The 20,029-nt window shown below is 42.1% G+C and overlaps 1 protein-coding gene across 9 annotated transcripts in view; it reads right to left on the bottom strand.

The window, feature by feature from the left end:
• Positions 1-18,989, bottom strand: part of clasp1a (cytoplasmic linker associated protein 1a) — a 296,574-nt gene extending 277,585 nt beyond the window's left edge. For all 9 annotated transcript variants that reach the window (XM_072258680.1, XM_072258685.1, XM_072258683.1 and 6 more), the window contains exons 1-2: positions 18,819-18,989; positions 17,351-17,791 (exon numbers count right to left, since the gene is read on the bottom strand). In XM_072258680.1, the coding sequence (XP_072114781.1) occupies positions 17,351-17,545 (195 nt within the window). In that variant the 5' untranslated portion in view covers positions 17,546-17,791; positions 18,819-18,989. The remainder of the gene's footprint in view (positions 1-17,350; positions 17,792-18,818) is intronic.
• Between the last annotated feature and the right edge of the window lie 1,040 nt (positions 18,990-20,029).

Genomic DNA, 20,029 nt, shown 5'->3' with positions numbered 1-20,029 from the left:
TAAACCTTGCAGAACTGGCGCATCCCTTGCCTCCAGCCCCAACACCTGACCTTTTCGATCTGGCCATGCACTTAATCGGCCAAAACTCAGTTCATTCCCCGCCGCCTCGATATGCTCTCAGGCCTAGGCTCCACCGCCTCAACTCTGCCTTGCATCAGTTCTGCCGCTTCAAATCACCTCCAAGTCTGCTCCGTCAATAGCCAAATAATGGCTTGCTCCCTGCTCGCGGGGCCAGACCCCACTGCCTCAACGTGGCACATAAACACCACGCTGTAATTGCCCTGCGCCTTTGAGACTCCAGTCCACACCACAAGAATGACACAGGTTGTACAGGTGGTTCAACAGTTCAGCTCCAAAAGGACAGTTACAGGCTATTGATTGCAGTGACTATTTGAGAAAATAAAGTAGTTAATAGTTGAGTTTGCTGCCAGCAAGTCATCACTGTACTTCACCAGTGCCATCTGTAATCCAGCTATGATCACCTGAGTGATCAACATCAGGAAGCCCAAATATTCTTTTTCTAAATCAGGAATACTGATGCGATGTTAGGTCTAATGGTGTTATGACAACTGACAGAGCAAAATTAGAATCAAACACAATCTTCCTAACCAAGGCTCAGCTGCTCAAAGTTGCTGAGCCAACGCGGGTGGGGTTTATGGCTATGTGTTAATATCACAGGGGTCTTTGCACCTTTAAGTGAATCAGGAGACAAATACAGTGTTCTTTTAGGCAAAAGGTCTTTAAAGCTGGATTTTTAAAAATACTAAATTCCAAGTGCAGTGAATATATCAAAATTTCGATATGACATACACAAATGAACGTGTTAAATATGATCACTGCTTATTCCTTTAAAACACAGCAATATTGACCAAGCAATTTAGAGATCTATTTTGAAATGAAGTATAATACTTGGGGCTGTTCTGATACTCGAGCAACATAACTAACTCCTGATTTCAAGCACACATAGGGCTGGGGGCATGCTGGGGAAGGGGAAAGAACTAAAGCATTCAGATTATGCCGAACAACATCTGAGAACTTGTGCAAGTGAAAAATTCATTTATCATGATGTTGTTGTCTATCAAAGGATTTCTAGACTAATCTCATCTTCCAGCACGTGGTCTGTAACCTTGAAAAACCACAGCTCTTCAAGTACACATCTATCATTCAGAGTCATATACTAGATTCAAGTATCCGCTTACACTAACCCAAATTACCAGCTTTCAATGCCTTGGCAATTCAAATACCTGCTCCGATACTTAAATGTTAAGAGAGTACCTGCCTCCACTATGCAATGCATTCTATACTGCAAAGATAATCAGCAAAAAAATCATCAAATTCCCTATAAATCTTTCTGTCCTCATCTTGGATCTCTTAAAATTAGAGGGCATAGGTTTGCTCTTGAGAGAATAACTCTCACAATCCACTCCATCTATGGTCCTCATAATTTTCAATACTTCTAACAGGCTCCCCTTCAGCATTTTCTGTTCCAAGAAAAACAAACAGTACAGGTTTCCCCTGCCATCCGAAGATAACAGCATTCCTATGAAATGGTTCGTAAACCGGAATGTCGTAAAGTGAAGAAGCAATTACCATTTATTTATATGGGAAAAATTTGTGAGCGTTCGTAGACCCAAAAAATAACCTACCAAATCATACATAAAACCTACAGTAACAGTATCTGCAATTGCCTCTGATCTGGGCCGACATTTCCGTGCCGGGCAGCACCTAATTAATTAGCTTGTTTATTTCAGCTTTTTTCTTAAAGATGTGGTGGGTGCGCCCCGGCTACCACTGCATTCTCCATGGCAACGCATCCGTCCGTGGCCCAGGGGTTGGGGTGGTGGGACAATGGGGTGTCATCTCATCGTCGTCTGTTTCCATCAGGGCAGGCAAGTCATCTTCTTCTATGTCTGCCTGCATCGATGTCGAAGGTCGAGGTTCATCGTCTGCTGTGGCTGATGTGGAAGGTTTGAAAAACAACAGTATGCTTGACTGCTTAGCCCTGCGCATTTTTCTATCATCTCACAGAGTTGCTTCATGTTCAGTTCCTGGACGACTTCATTTTCGGTCCGTTCACTACTGCATTCGGTTTCGATTGTTATCCTTTCCTCTTCCAATTGCATCAGCTCTTCACCTATCAGTTCTTGGTCATGGGATGCCAAAACCTCTTCAACATCATCTTTGTCAACTTCCACAAGCCAAACTCACTTTGTCCTTACTTCGTTCACCACGATCGAAACGCTTAATTATGTCTAGTTTTACGCTAAGTGTAACACCCTTACGAGCTCTTTTAGGCTTTTCCGATACCTTAGAACTCATCTTGCTAACGGATGCTCACAGGCATGTGTTCAAGCAATGCGGGCTAGAATGCAGTTCCAGGAGAGGAGCCTGGCTGCTCGGGGCATGCGCTGCCTTTTATCACGTGCTGCCTTTTTTCATAACAGTGAAAACACCTTCTGTTAGCGAAAACAGGTAACTGACGTAGGCCTTTCGTAACAGCGAGGTTTCGTAAAGCGAACGTGCGAAAAGCAGGGGACACCTGTAGTACATACTCTTCATATTAGAAACATATGAAGAGAAACACATGTCGAATACCAGGTTAACAGTCCTTGGAGTACTGCAAGTCTGTGTCTTTGCTGTTGCTTTGCTCGTGCTTGAATGCTCAGTGCCAGGTGCCAATGCTCATTTTTTGCTGGAGGGCGGAGGGGGATTCATTGCTTGCTGCTGCTTACACACGGGAGGGAGGGGGGACTTTGGGGTTCTAATATTTAACTGTCTTTTATTCTTTGGGGGCACTCCTGTTTTTCATGGATGGTTGCGAAGAAAAAGCATTTCAGGATGTATATCCTGGCCTCCCTCCACTGCCACTATGATTCAGAATTGATTTTAAGATTCTCCTGTTTGTTTATAAAGCCCTAAATGGGCTGGCCCCCCCTTTATATCACAGACCTTCTAACCCCTTATTCTACTTCCAGGTCCCTCAGGTCAGCTGACTTGGGGCTCCTGGCTATCCCGCGATCTAAACTTAAGCTCAGGGGTGAAGGCACTTTTGCTATTGTAGCCCCTAGATTATGGAACAGCATTCCCCTCTCTATCAGATCTGCCCCCTCCATCAACTCTTAAATCCAGCCTCAAAACTTAATTTTATTCATTAACACTTGAATCCTTGTGATGTGGCTGATTGTTGCCTTGTGCCTAGGCCCTTGTGTTGTTTCTTTTGTGCCTATAAGTTGTTTGCCTTGTTGGTTATGTCTGTGTTTCTTGTATTTGTGATTTTAGCTATCTGCTCTGATCTGTACAGCACTTTGGTCAACATGGGTTGTTTTTTTAATGTGCTACATAAATAAATTTGACTTGACTATACATTTCTCTGACATTAAATGTATCTTTGAAACATTTGATTTCATCCCAGGCATCCACATTCTTCCAGAGGTATCTTGAAATAGACATAATAGTTCACCTGCAGCCTAACCAAAGTTTTATAATGTATCACAACCTCAATACTTTTTTTTAAATGCTTCAGTTAATGAAGGCCAGCACCCAGTATACCAACCACACCAACACCTCTAGCTGTATTATTACCTATAGAGATTCACTACCTATATAGCTTCAAGATCGCCACCATCGTGCCAGTGCCGAAGCATTCCATTGCCACGGGCCAGAATGACTTTCGCCCAATTGGACTCATCCCCATCAATGCAAAGTGCTTTGAGAGACTGGTTCTATCACATCTGAAATCCTGTCTGCCCACTACCCTGGACCCCCATCAATTTGCCTATCGCACCAACAGGTCAACAGAGGACGCCATCTCCACAGAACTTCACTCCGCCCTGACCCACATGGCCAGCCCCAACTCTTACATCAGAATGCTGTTCATTGACTTTAGTTCGGCATTCAATATTGTGATCCCCTCCAAGCTGATCGCCAAACTTCGCCAGCTTGGTATCAGCTCATCCCTCTGCAGTTGAACCTTGGACTTTCTGACCAACAGACCCCAATCAGTTAAGTTAGACAACCTCCCCTCCTCCACTCTCACCCTGAACACCGGCGTGCCTCAAGGTTGTGTGCTGAGCCCTCCTCTGTATTCCCTTTTCACCTATGACTGCTTCCTGTACTTGGTTCTAACTCCATAATCAAGTTCGCAGACGACACCACGGTGGTTGGCCTGATCAGAAGGGATGACGAGACGGCCTACAGGAACAAGGTTCAGCACCTGGCTGTGTGGTATGCTGACAACAACCTGGCCATCAACACCCAGAAGACCAAGGAGATCACTGTGGACTTCAGGCATGCTAGGAGCCACACTCACGACCCCACCTACATCAACGGAGCTGTAGCGGAGCATGGATCAAGCTTCAAATTCCTTGGTGTCCACATTTCCGAGGATGTCACCTGGTCCCTGAACTCCTCCATCCTGATCAAAAAGGCTCAGCAGCACCCTTATTTCCTGCAGAGCATCAAGAAAGCTCACCTCTGTCCTAGGATACTGATGGACTTTTACCGCTGTACCATTGAGAGCATACTCACCAACTGCATCTCAGGTATGGCAATTGTCCTGTATCAGACCACAAAGCACTCCAGTGTGTGGTGAAAACTGCCCAACAGATTATCAGCACCCAATTGCCCACCATTGAGAACATCTACCATAAACGCTGCCTGGGCAGGGCGAAAAGCATTATCAAGGATGCATCTCACCCTAACCATGGACTTTTTACTCTCCTCCCATCTGGTAGGTGCTACAGGAGCCTCTGCTCCTACACCAGCAGGCACAGGAAGAGCTTCTTCCCTGAGGCTGTGATCCTGCTGAACCTCGCATCACAGTGTTAAGCAGTATTAGATCCATATTGTACTGTCTCAGTACTTTTATATTTGTGTGTTGTAGCATTTACTTTTTATTCGCAGTTATTTTGTAAATAACACTGTTCTTTGCATTTCTGGTCAGATGCTAACTACATTTCATTGGTTTTGTATCTGTACTCAGCACAATGACAATAAAGTTGAATCTAATCTAAGGAACAAGTACACCAAGGTCCCTCTATTCTTTAGTATTTCCTAGGACCCAGCTACTTATCATCATCAGGTGCCATGCCCAGTTTGAGCTTTGACTGCCATGGCCCACACACTCCTGTTTCGGGTCAAGTGGATCAATTAATTGGTACTCATTTCCAGTTCTCTGGCTGCTGTCTCCATCATCATTTGTCTTTGTCTTTCTCTTGCTTTCTTCCCTTCAATCTTTCCCATAATTACCGTGTATTCTAACTCCTCTTTCCTAGTCACATGTCCAATGAAGTTACGTTGCCTTTTCATGATCTCATACATTATTTCTGTGTTTTCTGTTCATGACATCCTTGTTAGATATTCGTTTTGTCCATGATATTCTTTGCATCCTCCTCAAAAACCACATCTCTGCTGCTTCAATTCATTTCCTTACATTACTAGATATTGTCCAACATTCTGAGCCATATAACATAACTGGATAAATGTAGCATTTCAGTACTCTGAGGCGGGTTGTCATACCTAGTTCAGTATCGTTCAGTATACTCTTCATTCTCGTAAAGGTGTCTTTCGCCATCCCTATTCTTCTTTTGATGTCCATGTTGCACCTACCATCCGATGTCACCCACCTTCCTAAGTAGCAAAAGTTCTGTAATTGTTAAATGTCTTCCCTATTTATTCTTAGCCTGCAGGTAGGATTCTCCTTCTTTCTGGATATCACCATACATTGTCGTTTTGCAATTGATAGTGCAAAAATGAGTCTGTCTTTCTTCAACAACTAATTATGGTGTACCCATATTAGAAACATACCACCTCACACTTATTGGGATTATATTACATATGCTGTTGTTCCATAATTGATTCTCTAATCAATATCCATCTATAAACCAAGATCATCCACTCCACATGCGCAAAGCCATTAGTTTTTTATTTCAAATTTACTAATATTTTCTACATTAATGATCTGAATATCAAATGTGTATAACAGGCAGCAAGACTTTCAGCACTAAATACTGCAGGTCACAGCCTTCCGACTCAGAAATGCAACATTCTACCGTTACACTCTGACTACATTTGATCTAATTTACCAAGTTGTCTTGGATCTGATGGGCTCTAACCATTTGGGCCTTTCATGTGTACCTCATCTAAACTTGGGGGAAAAAACTAGTATGTGGGGTTTAATATGATGAAATGCAAGCTTCCACATTTCAGTAAGAGGGATCAAAAACCAAAGTACCTAAATGGAGAGAGACTAGAAATAAGTTCAGGGGAATCTAGATGTTCTAATATACAAATTAAAAATGTTATCAAGCAAGCCCAATGAGTAATTAAGACCAGCAAGTAGCACTTGGCCTTTATTGCAAAGGAGTTAAAGGACAAGAATAGGATGGCTTTGTTACATTGGTACAAGGTATCAGCAAGGCTGCACTTGGAATATTGTAGGTTTTGATCCACTACAATTGATACAGTAACATTAGACAAACTCCAAGGAAATTCACTAGGTTAATTTTTCTTGAGTGAGAGGGTTGTTCCATCAAGAAACGTTAACCAGTTTTGGTTTGTATTGCTTGGAATTTAAACAAATGAACCATCACCTTATTCAAATATAGAAGATCGGAAACAGATTTAACAGGGTAGATGTTGAGACATTTTCATTAGTGGGAGAGTCATGAAACAAAGAGACACAGTTACAAAGGAAGGGCAGGTCATTTAACATTGAGTAGTGCAAGAGTCTGGACCCACTGCAATTTGTCTGCCAACACAACAGGTGGATCTAATTTCACTGGCTCTCCCACTTAGCTTTGGAGTACCAAGATAACAGCAATACATACATCAGCCTGTGGTTTATCAATTACAAACTCAGTATTCAACATCCATCATCCCCTCAAAAGCTGGGCCTCTGTACCTCCCTCTCCAACTGGATGCTTAGCTTCCTCATCAGGAGACCAATCAGTGCAGATCAGCAATAACATCTCATCCTAGCTGATCAACAACACAGGCTCACCTCAAGGAATATCCGTTTAACCCACTGCTCTACTCTCTCATGACTATATGGCCAGGTGCAGCTCAAACACCATCTATAAACGCGCAGATGAATCGTCGTTGTTGGCTGATTGAGTGGTCTCACAACAATAACCTTCCATTCCATATACTACAGCATTCATTTTCTTGCCTTGCAGGGATTTACAGGTAAATAAATAGAATTGAATATGTTAAAAGCTATACATAAAGACTGACAAACAATGTGCCAAAAAATGATAAATATACTGAGAACATGAATTGTTAAGTCCTTGAAAGTGAGACTGTGGAATCAGTTCAGTGTTATAGTGAGTGAAGTTATCCACATCAGTTCAGGAGCCTGATGGTTGTGCAGCAACACTGTTCTTGAACCTGGTCTTGCACTTCCTGTAAAGCTGTAGTAGCGTGAAGAGAGCATAGCCTGGATGGTGGAGGTCCTTGACGATGGATGTTAATTTCTTGTGGCAGCACTCTGGAAAATGTACTCAATGGTGGACTAGGCTGTATCCACCACTCTCTGTAGATTTTTCCCTTTTATCATGTGCCTCCAAGTACCCCAAGACCTTATCCTTAACAATCAACTCCAACATCCCCCCAACCATAACATCAGACTAACTCCTATAACTTCCTTTCTTCAAGAGTGGCATGACATTTACAATTTTCCAGTCTACTGGAACCATGCCAGGATCCAGTGATTCCTGAAAGATCCTTGCCAATGCCTGCACAATCTTTCCAACTACCTCCTTCCGAAATCTGGGGTGTGGTCCATCTGGTTCAGGTTACCTATCCAACTTCAAACCTTTCAGCTTCCCAAGCACCTTTTCATTCATAATAGAAATTGCAATTACTTCTGCCCCCTGACAATCATGATCTCCTGGAATACTGCTAGTGTCTTCCACAGTGAAGACAGATGTAAAATACAGTTCATCCATCATTTTCGTCTCCCCCATTTTTCAGCATCATTTTCCAGTGGTCCTATATCTACTCTCGCCTCTTTTACTTATACATCTGAAAAAACAACATTTGGTATCCTTTTTCACATTATTGGCTAGCTTACCTTTATATTTCATCTTCTCTCCTTATGGCTTTTTCAGTTGTCTTCTGTTGGTTTTTAAACAGCTTCCTAATCCTCTAATTTCCCACTATTTTTTGCCCTATTATATGCCCATTCTTTTGCTTTTATGTTGTCAGCAACAGTTGTGTCATCCTGCCTTTAGAATACTACGACTTCTTTGGGATGTATCTATCTTGTGCCTTCCGAATTGCTCCCAGAAAAACACCAGCCACTGCCGTTCTGCCATTTTACTGGTAGTGCCTCCCTCAAATCAACTTTGGCCAGCTCCACTCTCATGCCTCTGTAATTCCCTTTACTCCAATATAATACTGATTCATCTGTCTTTATCCTCTCTCTAAGTTGCAGAATGAAGTCTACCATATTATGATCACTGTTCCTGTACCTTAAGCCCCCTAATCAAATTGAATTCATTAAATAATAGCCAACCCCTGAATAGCTTTTCTCCTAATGGGTTCAGCCACAAGCTGCTCTAAAAAGCCATCTTGTAAGCATTCTACAGATTCTCGCTCTTGGATCCAGCACCAAAATGATTTTCCCAATCTACCTGTAGACTGAAAGTCCCCCCCATGACTATCATAACAATACGCTTTTGACACGCGTTTTCTATTTCTCATTGTAATTTGGAGCCCACGTCACTGCTACTGTTCAGAAGCCTGTATATCTCAAACTGTGTTGGATATTGAAGCAAAAAATTCATTTTATTGTATGTTGTTTCAATGGAAGTGACAAGTAATCTTTTCTTTAAAAATTTAACATTTCAGTAACAAATGAGATCGAATTGAAGTACAGAGACCAAAGATGCAATCAATATGTGCACAGAAAGCTGCCCCAAACTTATAATGTGATAATAAAGCAATCAATATCTTATCTTTCTCCAATATCAACCACTCTAATCATCTTTTTTCCAGGCTCCTATTTAAATTTCAGTTCATTTGAAACTCATATCTATAATCCTACTTGGTCATCAGTCCAAGTTTTAAACTTTTCCTCCATTACATTTACTTTTGCTCTGATTTTAAAATTTAGTCTTTGAAAAAAATCTATTGCTTTTTCCCTCTCCGAAGTCTACAGCCAGAGTATCTGTAATAATTCTGATCTCTTACACATCTCCTTTTCCTTACCTTGACAACAGCATACTTTTGTATTATTTCTTCAAACCCATCCACATGCTCTTTTACTAATTCACCTCAACCTCTCTTTATGAGCAACACATTCAAAATCCTGGAGGAACTCAGCAGGCCAGACAGCATCTATGGAAAAAGTACAGTCAATGTTTCGGACAGAAACTCTTCAGCAGGACTTCAGCCCCAAATGTCAACTGCACTTTTCTCCATAGGTACTCCCTGGCCAGCTGAGTTCCTCCAGCATTTTGTGTGTGTTGCTCGGATTTTCAGCATCTGCAGATTTTCTCTCTTGATGAAACTTAATACCTTGAGTCGATACTGTACAATCACAGAATGATTTATAGCTGTTAAGTACTTTTTATTTGGTAGTTACTTGAAGTGAATGAAACATCTTTGCACAGGAAGTTCCCACATGTAGCAATGTGATAAATGTTGATGCTTAAATATTGGCCAAGACACTAGAAATCACTCTAACCTTAAGCAAAATAATTACTTATTTAGAGATATTGCATGGAACACGCCCTTCAAGCTGCACCGTCCAGCAAACCCCAATTTAACCTTACCCTACTCATCTACTAACCAGTGCATCTTTGGACCATGGGAAAAACCAGAGCACCTGGAGAAAACACACGCATTCCTTGGGAGGACATACCGACTCCTTACAGAGGACATGGGAACTGACATCCCAAGCTGTAATAGTGTTGCTCTAACTGCTACACTACCGTGGCGCAATAGTGCCACAATATCTTTGGCAACTACTTGAAAGAATAAGGCCCCATCTTAATGCCTTATCATAAGTCAGCACTTGCAATAAAGCTGCTACAACCCTGCACAAGAGCAGCAGCCTTCATATCCAAGCTCAAATCTCCTGTGCTGACTATTGAACCAGGACATTTCTGACAGAAAAGGTTCTACCTAAGTGAGCCATAGGTAATACCATTTTGTAAGATTATGTCTAAGTATACTTCAAGTTCCTTGAAATGTTTTACCTGCTGAATTTCCCTAACCTTGTGACCGCTAACCTCATGACCCATAACCTCGAGAATAAAAACCAAAACTGGCTACTTTCACTGTAGTACCGATCTCACATCATTACCAACATGAGCTTTTCAATATACTTCAAGGATACTACATTTGAACATTAAACAAGCTACAGAAATTTTACAACCAAAAAGTGTTATAATGCAGTATGTCAGTTTGCAAAATGACATTTGTCGGCTAAGGTTCCGAATTACAATACCCTGTGAAGAAATGAGAACAGAAGTACTCAAATAATTTTGAGTTTACCATCAGAAAAGCAAGCCTGGACATTTCTCAACAGATAAAAAATGGAGGCAAAATGTAATGAAAAACTCAAACTTCTATTAAACAAAAGAATGAAGAAAAATTGTGGTCATGCCTTATTTAAAAGCGAACCATCCCACTAAATATCTGTGTGGACAGCTCAGCAACAATAGATCACGCTACTTAAAATTAAAATTTGCTGCAAAATGCAAATAGAAACATCTATTAATGAACCCATCAACATGTTGGCCAAAGTTGAAAATTTATTATGCAGTTCACAACTCAAGCCAAGACAAGTCAGTGGAGTTGGATATTGAGAAGAGATCACACAAACAAGGTTAGAGTTCCCTGAAGTAAAGAAAGACAAGTGGTGACTAGATTAATGAAGCGATCACATTGGGTCATTGTTAGGGTTGGGGTTTCAGCTGGTGAGACTTAAAAGGTGAGGGTTAAAATTGGAAGCACACTACTTAAAGTAAAGTTGGGAAACAGTCACACTAGATTTAAGAAATTATTCGAAAGTAGGTGCTCCCAATTCATAAACTCAAATCCTGAGGTAGGTAGATTTTTCTCACCAAAACTACTAAATGATATGGAACCAAGATATTTGCATGGAGTTGAAATGTAGATCAACCATGCAGGAAAGGGCAACATCCCTGAATTACCAGGAGAGACTGGAGAAACTATGGCTGTTTTCACTGGATTGAAAGAGCTGGAAGATGACCTTAGAGAAATTATAAAATAATTAGACAACCGGGTGACCCGTTGGAGCATCCCTTGAGAGAAGGGTAGTGGTCTGATGTGGCCAGAATGAACATTAAATTTTCCTGAATGCTATTGGTATCGCTTTGCTTTGAAAACTGAATTAAAAAACCTCAGTTTATTAAAGAAGAATGATGCGTAGCAAATATAGCTCCTCCTCGTTTAACAAAGGACACTTTTGATGGCATCATTTCTGGTTTAGCTGCCACCCTCATGCCTCTCGTTGTCATTCTGGAGACATGCAGTCCTTTCATCCCCCGTTTGTTCTTTGTCTCTGATCCGGGAGACATGCATTTCTCAGCCTCTTTGTCTCTTCCTCTCTCCTCCTCCTGTGCCTGTTTTTGTCATTCTGGAGACGTGCAGCCCTTTCATCCCCCATCTCTTCATCTCTTCTGCTGTTTGTCTCTGATCCTGGAGACGTGCATGCCTCCCCTCCTCTGTCTCTTCTTCTCTCATCTTTTTTTGTCCTGACTGTTTGAACCTGGAGTCATGCGGCCCTAGCCTCATCCGATTCTTGTCCTCTCCCTCTCCTTGCCACTTCCCAACGACATTTGGCGTCATCTCTTGACCACAGTGTCCCCCTTCCCTTTCCACGCCGCATAATTAGGCTAACCATTTTTTTTTTACCCTAATGCTGGATAGAAGATATGAAGCAGTAACACCAAAGGATGCTGATTATTCTTGATGATGTGGTTGGCGCTCTCCTAAATGGACGTGATATAGTCACCACTGTCCTTTGACTGCAGCAAAGGGTTTTATGGGTGTCTCAAAGCACGTCGGTACAATAAGATTTAATTATCTTATTGATGGGTAGCAGTTAGATCTGTCCCAATCCCACACATGCTGATCATGATTAGCAGAATGTGACCCCTCGAAATAGAGCTGCCCTGCCCTTTTGCTCCGGTAGGTGTCACTGCGGAGGCTGGCCGTGCGCATGCGTCGGGCTGTCATGTCCCGATCTCCATGATGGCTGATCGGCTCTCGGGTGGAAGCCAACCTGTTGATTTTTGGTGAGTGAGCAATTTTATACAAATATATAACCCTGAACTTTGCCTGCATTCTGTAAGTTAGCACATTTTAATTTGATTTAGCCAAAAAAAGTGCCGCTGTAATGCACAGTTTGCGCTAATTGGAGGTCACAAACAGACAGTGCATGAGAGTTTTAGTAATATATAGATGAGGGCCATACATATGGTGGGTAGGCAGAGTCTTTTTTCCAGGGCAGTAGAGTCTAAAACTGAAGGACACTGATATAAATAAGAAGAAAAAGATTTAATGGGGATCCAAGGGGTAACTTTTCCGCAGACAGGATGCTGAGTATATGGAACAATCTGCCAAAGAAAGCAGATACATTTGATGTTTAGAACTATTTGGATAGGTACATTGAATAGGAAAAGTATGCAAGGACATGGACCAAAAGCAAGCAAATGGGACATCTTGGTCAGTACGGACAATTTGAGCCAAAGGGCTCACTTTCATGATGTACGACTGCCCCTACGTGGGAAGAAAGAGATTCCAGTGATTAATTAATAACAGTCCAAATATCCCGCACATTTGGCAAAAGGGCTGCAAGGTCAAGTGGATTTAATTAATATACAAAATTAGAAATTACAAACATGATCAAGAAAGGCAATATTCAATGTACATGCAATACAACCTGCATTCAGGTATTTAATTCATCCAGTTTATACAGGCAATCCAAACATAAGATTTTGGACCAATTAAGTAAATTAGCAAAGTACATTTGTCTTGTAATAGATTTATCTTCTTAAATTTTAATCTAAAGGCTACGTAGCAAAAAAAAACAACCCAGGACAAATGAAGGAAGTAAAAATGGCAGCACTTATGTTGCAGAAAATTCATCACAAACATCAAATCATGAAAACACTGTACAAATATAAAGAATAGAAAACTGACTCTTTTTGATCAAGGACTTCCCAAAGCAATTCACAACCACTGAATAAACAGCAGAGATTCTGCAGATGCTGGAAATCCAGAGTAACACACTCAAAATGTTGGAGGAACTCCAGAAGTCAGCAGCATCCAAGCAAACAGCTGACAATTCGGGCCAAGGCCCTTCATCAGGACAGATCGGAAACACTTTGTTAACTTTACCCAAAAAGATGGGAGACAACAAATGCTCTTCCCAACTAACCATTCCTCATTCATATGAAAAGAAGCAATTGCAAGCTCACACGCCTTCACCTGCATACCTGGATCTGCTCTTTACAGCAGTAGTCATCAAAACCAGCACACACAGTCATGATCTCCAAACTGAGCTTTGGTGGAGGGAATTAGTTATAGCTTTATACCAACATTAGTAATGCATGAGACAAAAAGCTTCCCCATCTAATCTGGAGTCAGGCAGGACAGTGTACTCTGCCTTGTTTCTGTGTTGCAAAGCCTTTTGTTGAAGCCAACAGGAAAGATGAGGTATATGAAGACAAAAATACTATGCAGTGGGGAGAGTCAGGTCAATGCTTCCCTGTACAACATCATCTTCTACTTACACCCACAGTCCACAGACTGATCAGTAACTCTAATGAGTCGAAACTGGCCTTGAACATCTGATATATCAAGGCACTGGGAATCCGGCTTAGAGGAGTCAGAATGGAAGGACAGAATTTGGCTGGAACAAAAAGCAAAGTTGAAGAGGAATTGGTAACGTGGGAGCAGTGCACCCTCTCAATAGCAGGCATGAACCCAGTCATCAGGTGTGATTTACGTGACAGAGATGTAGTCCATTCCCCTGTCTGTGGTAGTTATCTGAGACAATTTCCATTTCAACTAAAGAATGGATCAAGACCATTATGATAAAACCTGTAGTCTCCCAAAAAAACTGAACCCAACACAAAACCATATGATATAGGAGCAGAATTAGGCCATTTTGCCCACTGAGACTGTTCCACCATTTCATCATTGCTGATCCATTTTTCCCTCTCCACCCCAGTCTCCTGCCTTCTCCCCATATCCCTTCATGCCCTGACCAATCAAGAATCTATCAACCTCTGCTTTAAATATAAAGACAGTCTCCACAGCCACTTTTGGCAAGGAATTCCAGATTCACCATTCTCTGGCTAAAGAAATTCCTCATCTCTGTTCTAAAAGGGCACCCCTCTATTCTGAGGCTGTGTTCTCTAGTCTTAGACTCCCCCCACTATCAGAAACATCCTCTCCACATCCACTCTATTGAGGCCTTTCAACAGTTGATAGGTTTCAATTAGATCACCCCTCATTCTTCCGAATTCCAGTGAATGCAGGCTCTTAATATGACAAGGCATTCAATCCTTCAATCATTTTCGGGAACCTCCTCTGAACCCTCTCCAGTTTCAGGACATCTTTTCTAACACAAGGGCCTAAAATTACTCACAATACTCCAAGTGAGACCTCACCAGTGCTTTTAAAAGCCTCAACATTACATCCTTGTTTTAATATTCTAATCCTTTTGAAATAAATGCCAACATCACATTTGTCCTCCTCACCACTGACTCAACTTCCTAAGTCCCTTTGCTTCTCAGATTTTTTTTTGAATTCTCTCTCCATTTAGAAGATATCTACCCTTTTATTTCTTCTACCAAACTGCATGACCATACACCTCCCGAAACTATATTCCACCTGCCACTTCTTCTAATCTGTCCAAGTCCTTCTGTAGCCTCTCTGTATGTCCTCAAAACTACTTGCCCCCCCACCTACTTTCCTGCAAACTTTGCAACAAAGTCATCAATTCTGTCATCTAAGTCAATGACATACAATGTAAAAAGCAGCACTCCCAACACAGACCCCTGTGGAACACTAGTCAGCAGCAAGCAATGAGAAAAGGCTCCCTTTATTCACACTTTTTGCCTCCAACCAATCAGCCAATGCTCCATCCATACTAGTATATTTCTTGCAATTATATGGGCTCGTAGCTTGTTAAGCAGCCTCATGTGTGGCAATTTGTCAAGGGCCTTCTAAAATTCAAGGTACACAACACCCACTGATTCAAAGAATTCCAACAGATTTGTCAGGCAAAATTTTCCCTCGAGGAAACCATACTGATGATGAATTATTTTATCAAGTGTGCCCAAGTACCGAGAGCACATCCTACAATCAACTCCAACATTTTCCCAGCCATTGACATCAGACTAACTGGCCTATAGTTTCCTTTCTTCTGCCCCGCTCCCTTCTTGGAATGACACTTACAATTTTCCAGTCTCCCAGAACCATTCCAGAAACTAATGATTCTTAAAAGATCATTACTAATGCTTGCACAATCCCTTCAGCCACCTTTTTCAGAACCATGGGATGTACACCATCTGGTTCAGGTGACTTATCTACCTTTAGACCCTTCAGTTTCCCAAGAACCTTCTTCCTAGTAATGGCAACTTCATACGCTTTGACCCGACATTCTGGAATTTTCACCATACTGGTAGTGACTACCACAGTGAAGTCTGATGCAAAATACTTTATTCAGTTCATCTGCCATTTCCTTGTCCCCCATTATTACCTCTCCAGCATAATTTCCAGTGGTCCAATATCCACTCTCCCCTTCTCTTCTTACACTTGAAGAAACTTTTGGTATCCTCTTTAATATTACTGGCCAGCTTACCTTCGCATTCCAACCTTAATCACATTTTTAGTTGTCTTATGTTGGTTTTTAAAAGCTGCCCAATCCTCTAACTTCTCACTAATTTTTGCTGTGTTATATGCCCTCTTTGGCTTTTATGTTGGTTTTGACTTTTTTTTTTGTTAGCCACAGTTGTGTCATCTTTCCTTTAGGATACTTCTTCCTCTTTGGGATGTATATATCCTGCGCTTTCCGAACTGCTTCCAGAAATTCCAGCCATTGCTGCTCTGCCACCATCCCTGCCAGTGTACTTTTCAATTCAATTTTGGCCAACTCCTCTCTCGTGCCTCTCCAATTCCCTTTACTCCACTATAATACTGATACATCTGACTTTAGCTTCTCAGATTTCAGGGTGAGCTCAGTCATATTATGATCACTTTCCCCTAAGGGTTCCTTTACCTTAAGCTCTCTAATCAATTCTGGTTCATTGGACAACAGCCAATCCAAAATAGTTGATCCCCTAGTGGGCTCAACTACAAGTTGCTCTAAAAAGCCATTTCATAGGCATTCCAGAAATTTCCCCCTCTTGGGATCCACCACCAACCTGATAGCCCTCAATTTGTTGGCCAACTTTGTTTGAGGCTGCATCAAGCCATGCGTGAAGCACACAAAGTTTCTTCATGTAATGAGGTTCTACTTGCCTGCAATGTTGCAAGGAATGGAGTTGGCTTTGCTGCCAGTGAATGATCTACTCAGTTGGACCCAGCCATACTACCTGTGAAATTAATCTGGCGAGTACCTCATTGCCAGAACTTGAGAACCACCACCAAGACCAAGCTTGGGTCATAGCCAGTTTCAATCCTGCTGCATGCTGCCCCCAGGGTGCTGCTGTGCAGAAAAGACTATCCAACTGCTTGAAGACTGCAACTACCAAAGTCTGCAAAAGGGAGCAATGGTCCGTGTTGAGGCTTGCCCTGAGCAGTTGCATCTACAGGCAATTTGCAGGGACCCACATGAAGAAAAGCATTAACTGCTTTTGCCAGATTATTAGCTCAATGAAAGACCCACCTTGATCTGTGAAAAACATATTGGTCTACTAGTGCAAAGAGAGGTTATCAAATGAGAGCTGCACAATGTCTAAAAACAAAACTATCTTTCTCACAGCTCTGCCCACAAACTCCAATTTCAACAGCTGAAGACTGACAATCCCCAAAGTTGCAAGGTCCACCTAAATAAAGCATATGAAGATATCAATGCAAATAACCAATTGCACACTAGGGTCAAAGCATTATAAAATATACTTTGACTGTTCACAACTTTGCAAAACTTAAGATTCTGTTCTAAAAAAAAAAAGCCCTTTGTCATATTTTATTCAAAAACCATTGGACATTTTCTGGCAATGAAAATTGAATCAATTATAATCGTGAATCTATTGCAGAAGCTATTGGGTAGAGGACAAGTTGGTTAACAAATCAGATAAACATCAGACACATTTTATAATCACATTTGGAAAAGCTGGCTGTCCAGATATTAACATAAGCATACCTTAAAGTTACTGGAGTTTACCCAACCAGCTCCAAGACCATCAATCATTCGATCAAGCATTGATTGATCATGTTCAAGATCATAGGACTTCTGCCGATCTGTGATGTACTCTATGAGCTCTTGAGCAATTTGCACCCGACGTCCCATGTCTTTCTGCAGAACCTGTGTCAAGAAATACTCCATGCAGGGCTCCATGGTTGCAGTAGAGTAGGGCAGTGGGCCTAGAAAACTATATTTATCCTAGAGGTCGTCAACCCACTTGCTGAAGGTTACCGAGCAGCACTGGCGAACAGAAATAGGGAACGACAACAATGCACCATGTGTGTTTGAAGAGCAGCTGGATGGGGAGGGGAGCGTTTAAAATCCTGATGAGAGAACAGCAAACCAGAAACGCCGGGTACTGCAACAAAAGCACCTCATAATTCAATTTGCAGGGCAATCCTAAAAATAAAGGGAAAAAAGCTGTAAGTTTTCACTGCAAGCAATCAAACTCGACTGTTTAATATTATTGTCTGTCTATACAAGGCCCATTAGACAAAAGTGCTGATTAATTTATCTTAGTATGTTTTACCCGCGGTGGCGCGAGCTGTAATCATGGCTTAAACACAACAAACAATCATGCAGCAACTTGCAGGATATTGTCATTTTTTAAAAGGGTTTTAAAATTATATATATAAAAAATATATATATATATATATATATATATATATATATACACACACACAAAATCAGATTTTAAAACAGCTGCCTCTAGGCTGGATCCTTTCCTATATATTTTACAAGATAATGGAACCTATCCTGCACATGCGCGACTTTCCCCTCAAAACTTCCTGCAAAATTCAGGCCCCCACCGTTGGGGATTTCATATCCCTCAATGAAAAGGTGTTCCTCTCCCTCCTCCTTTCCCAACTGTAAAACAGACCCCAAGAGAAAACGGGCCCAAGGACACCAGAAATCAAGCATCAGCCTACCATTCGAAATAAATTGCAAGCAATGCACTGTGACGTAAAGTTTTTTTTTAAAGTGGGAACACAATAAAATATATTTAGAAATACGAATCATATATTCAACAATTTAATTCAAGAGTAGGTCGGACAGCAGGTTACTGAGATCTCGCCGATGTATCAATGGTCATTAAATGTTAATTGTAATTTCATTTGCTCAAGAAACAGTCACTGCCGGCTGCCTTCGCCTCCATTATTTCGGGACTGTACTTGGCAGCCATCCCCACTGTAGTGAGGCGGCGATGCACAATCGGCCCCCACCCACCAAAAACATCCCCGTTTAGAAGTGCCAGCAGTGGGTGGATACCACCAGACGGCCGGAGGGAGAGGGCCTGCTCCAAACCGCCTCGCCATTTGCTTTCAATTCAACTCCCTCCCTCCCTCTCGTTCACCAAGCCGACCACCTCCAACATCGTAAACCGCTTCCCCCTCCCCTCACCGCCCAAACAAAAAAAACCTTGTACCGTCGGCGCAAAGGCGTTGGAGAAGGTACGTTGTGTTGTTTTGCTTTTGAGGGGAGCTATTATTTCCATCGGCAGACAATTGCCGCACACACGGCCGTTCCTCCCCCCTCTCACTCCGGCTGCTCGCCGCCTCCTTAAAGGGGATGAACCGCCATGGCAGCCGACCGCACGCGACGTCAACCGCGCTGCGCAATCACGCAGGGGTGGGGGGGCAGTGTGCGCGCACGCAACCGCGTTGCGCAATCACGCCGGAGGGGATTCGCGCGCACGTACGACCGGCCGGCCTGTGTGGGTTGCCATGCGATCTTGTGTGCTGCAATACCGTGAGGATAAATGTGGTGGCCAGCCACGTACCCGCGTGCGCCTCTTTCCAAAGTCCTGGATTCAGTTCGCATTCTTTTCAATACATTTCTGTTCGAGCAATACCAGGGTGTGGGTTAGCTAAGTGTATTTTTTAAAGAGAGAGTGATATTGCACCTGCACACCCAGGTTCAAGAACAGTTACAGGTTTCCCCCGCCATCCGAAGGTAGAGCATTCCTATGAAATGGTTCGTAAGCCGGAATGTCGTAAAGTTTATATAGGAAAAATTTGTGAGCGTTCGCAGACCCAAAAAATACCCTACCAAATCATGCCAAATAACACATAAAACCTAAAATGACTAACATATAGTAAAAGCAGGAATGATATGATAAATACACAGCCTATATAAAGTAGAAACACTTTTCTACAATCATTGCCACATTGTTTTCTGTAGCGAAAATCTCACGCAAGCGCTCGGCAGAAACACTCTCTCCAGTAACCTTTAAGCTATGAAGCTGCCAAATCATACCAAATAACACATAAAAATACACAGCCTATATAAAGTAGAAATAATGTATGTACAGTGTAGTATCACTTACCGGAATCGGGAAATCAATGCTGAGCACACTGATGATGGTGTGTTAGGCTGAGTCGTCGGAGGTTGGGGTGGTGCAGTGGTCAATAGACAATAGACAATAGGTGCAGGAGTAGACCATTCAGCCCTTCCAGCCAGCACCACCATTCACTGTGATCATGGCTGATAATCCACTACCAGTACCCTTTTCCTGCCTTCTCCCCATATTCCTTCACTCCACTATCTTTAAGAGCTCTATCTAACTCTTTTTTGAAAGAATCCAGAGAATTGGTCTCCACTGCCTTCTGAGGCAGAGCATTCTACAGAACCACAACC

Source organism: Mobula birostris, chromosome 5 (assembly GCF_030028105.1).
Source record: "Mobula birostris isolate sMobBir1 chromosome 5, sMobBir1.hap1, whole genome shotgun sequence".
Lineage (NCBI taxonomy): Eukaryota > Metazoa > Chordata > Chondrichthyes > Myliobatiformes > Myliobatidae > Mobula > Mobula birostris.
The sequence above is the reverse complement of the archived record's forward strand: the minus strand, read 5'-3'. Positions and strand labels throughout refer to the sequence as shown.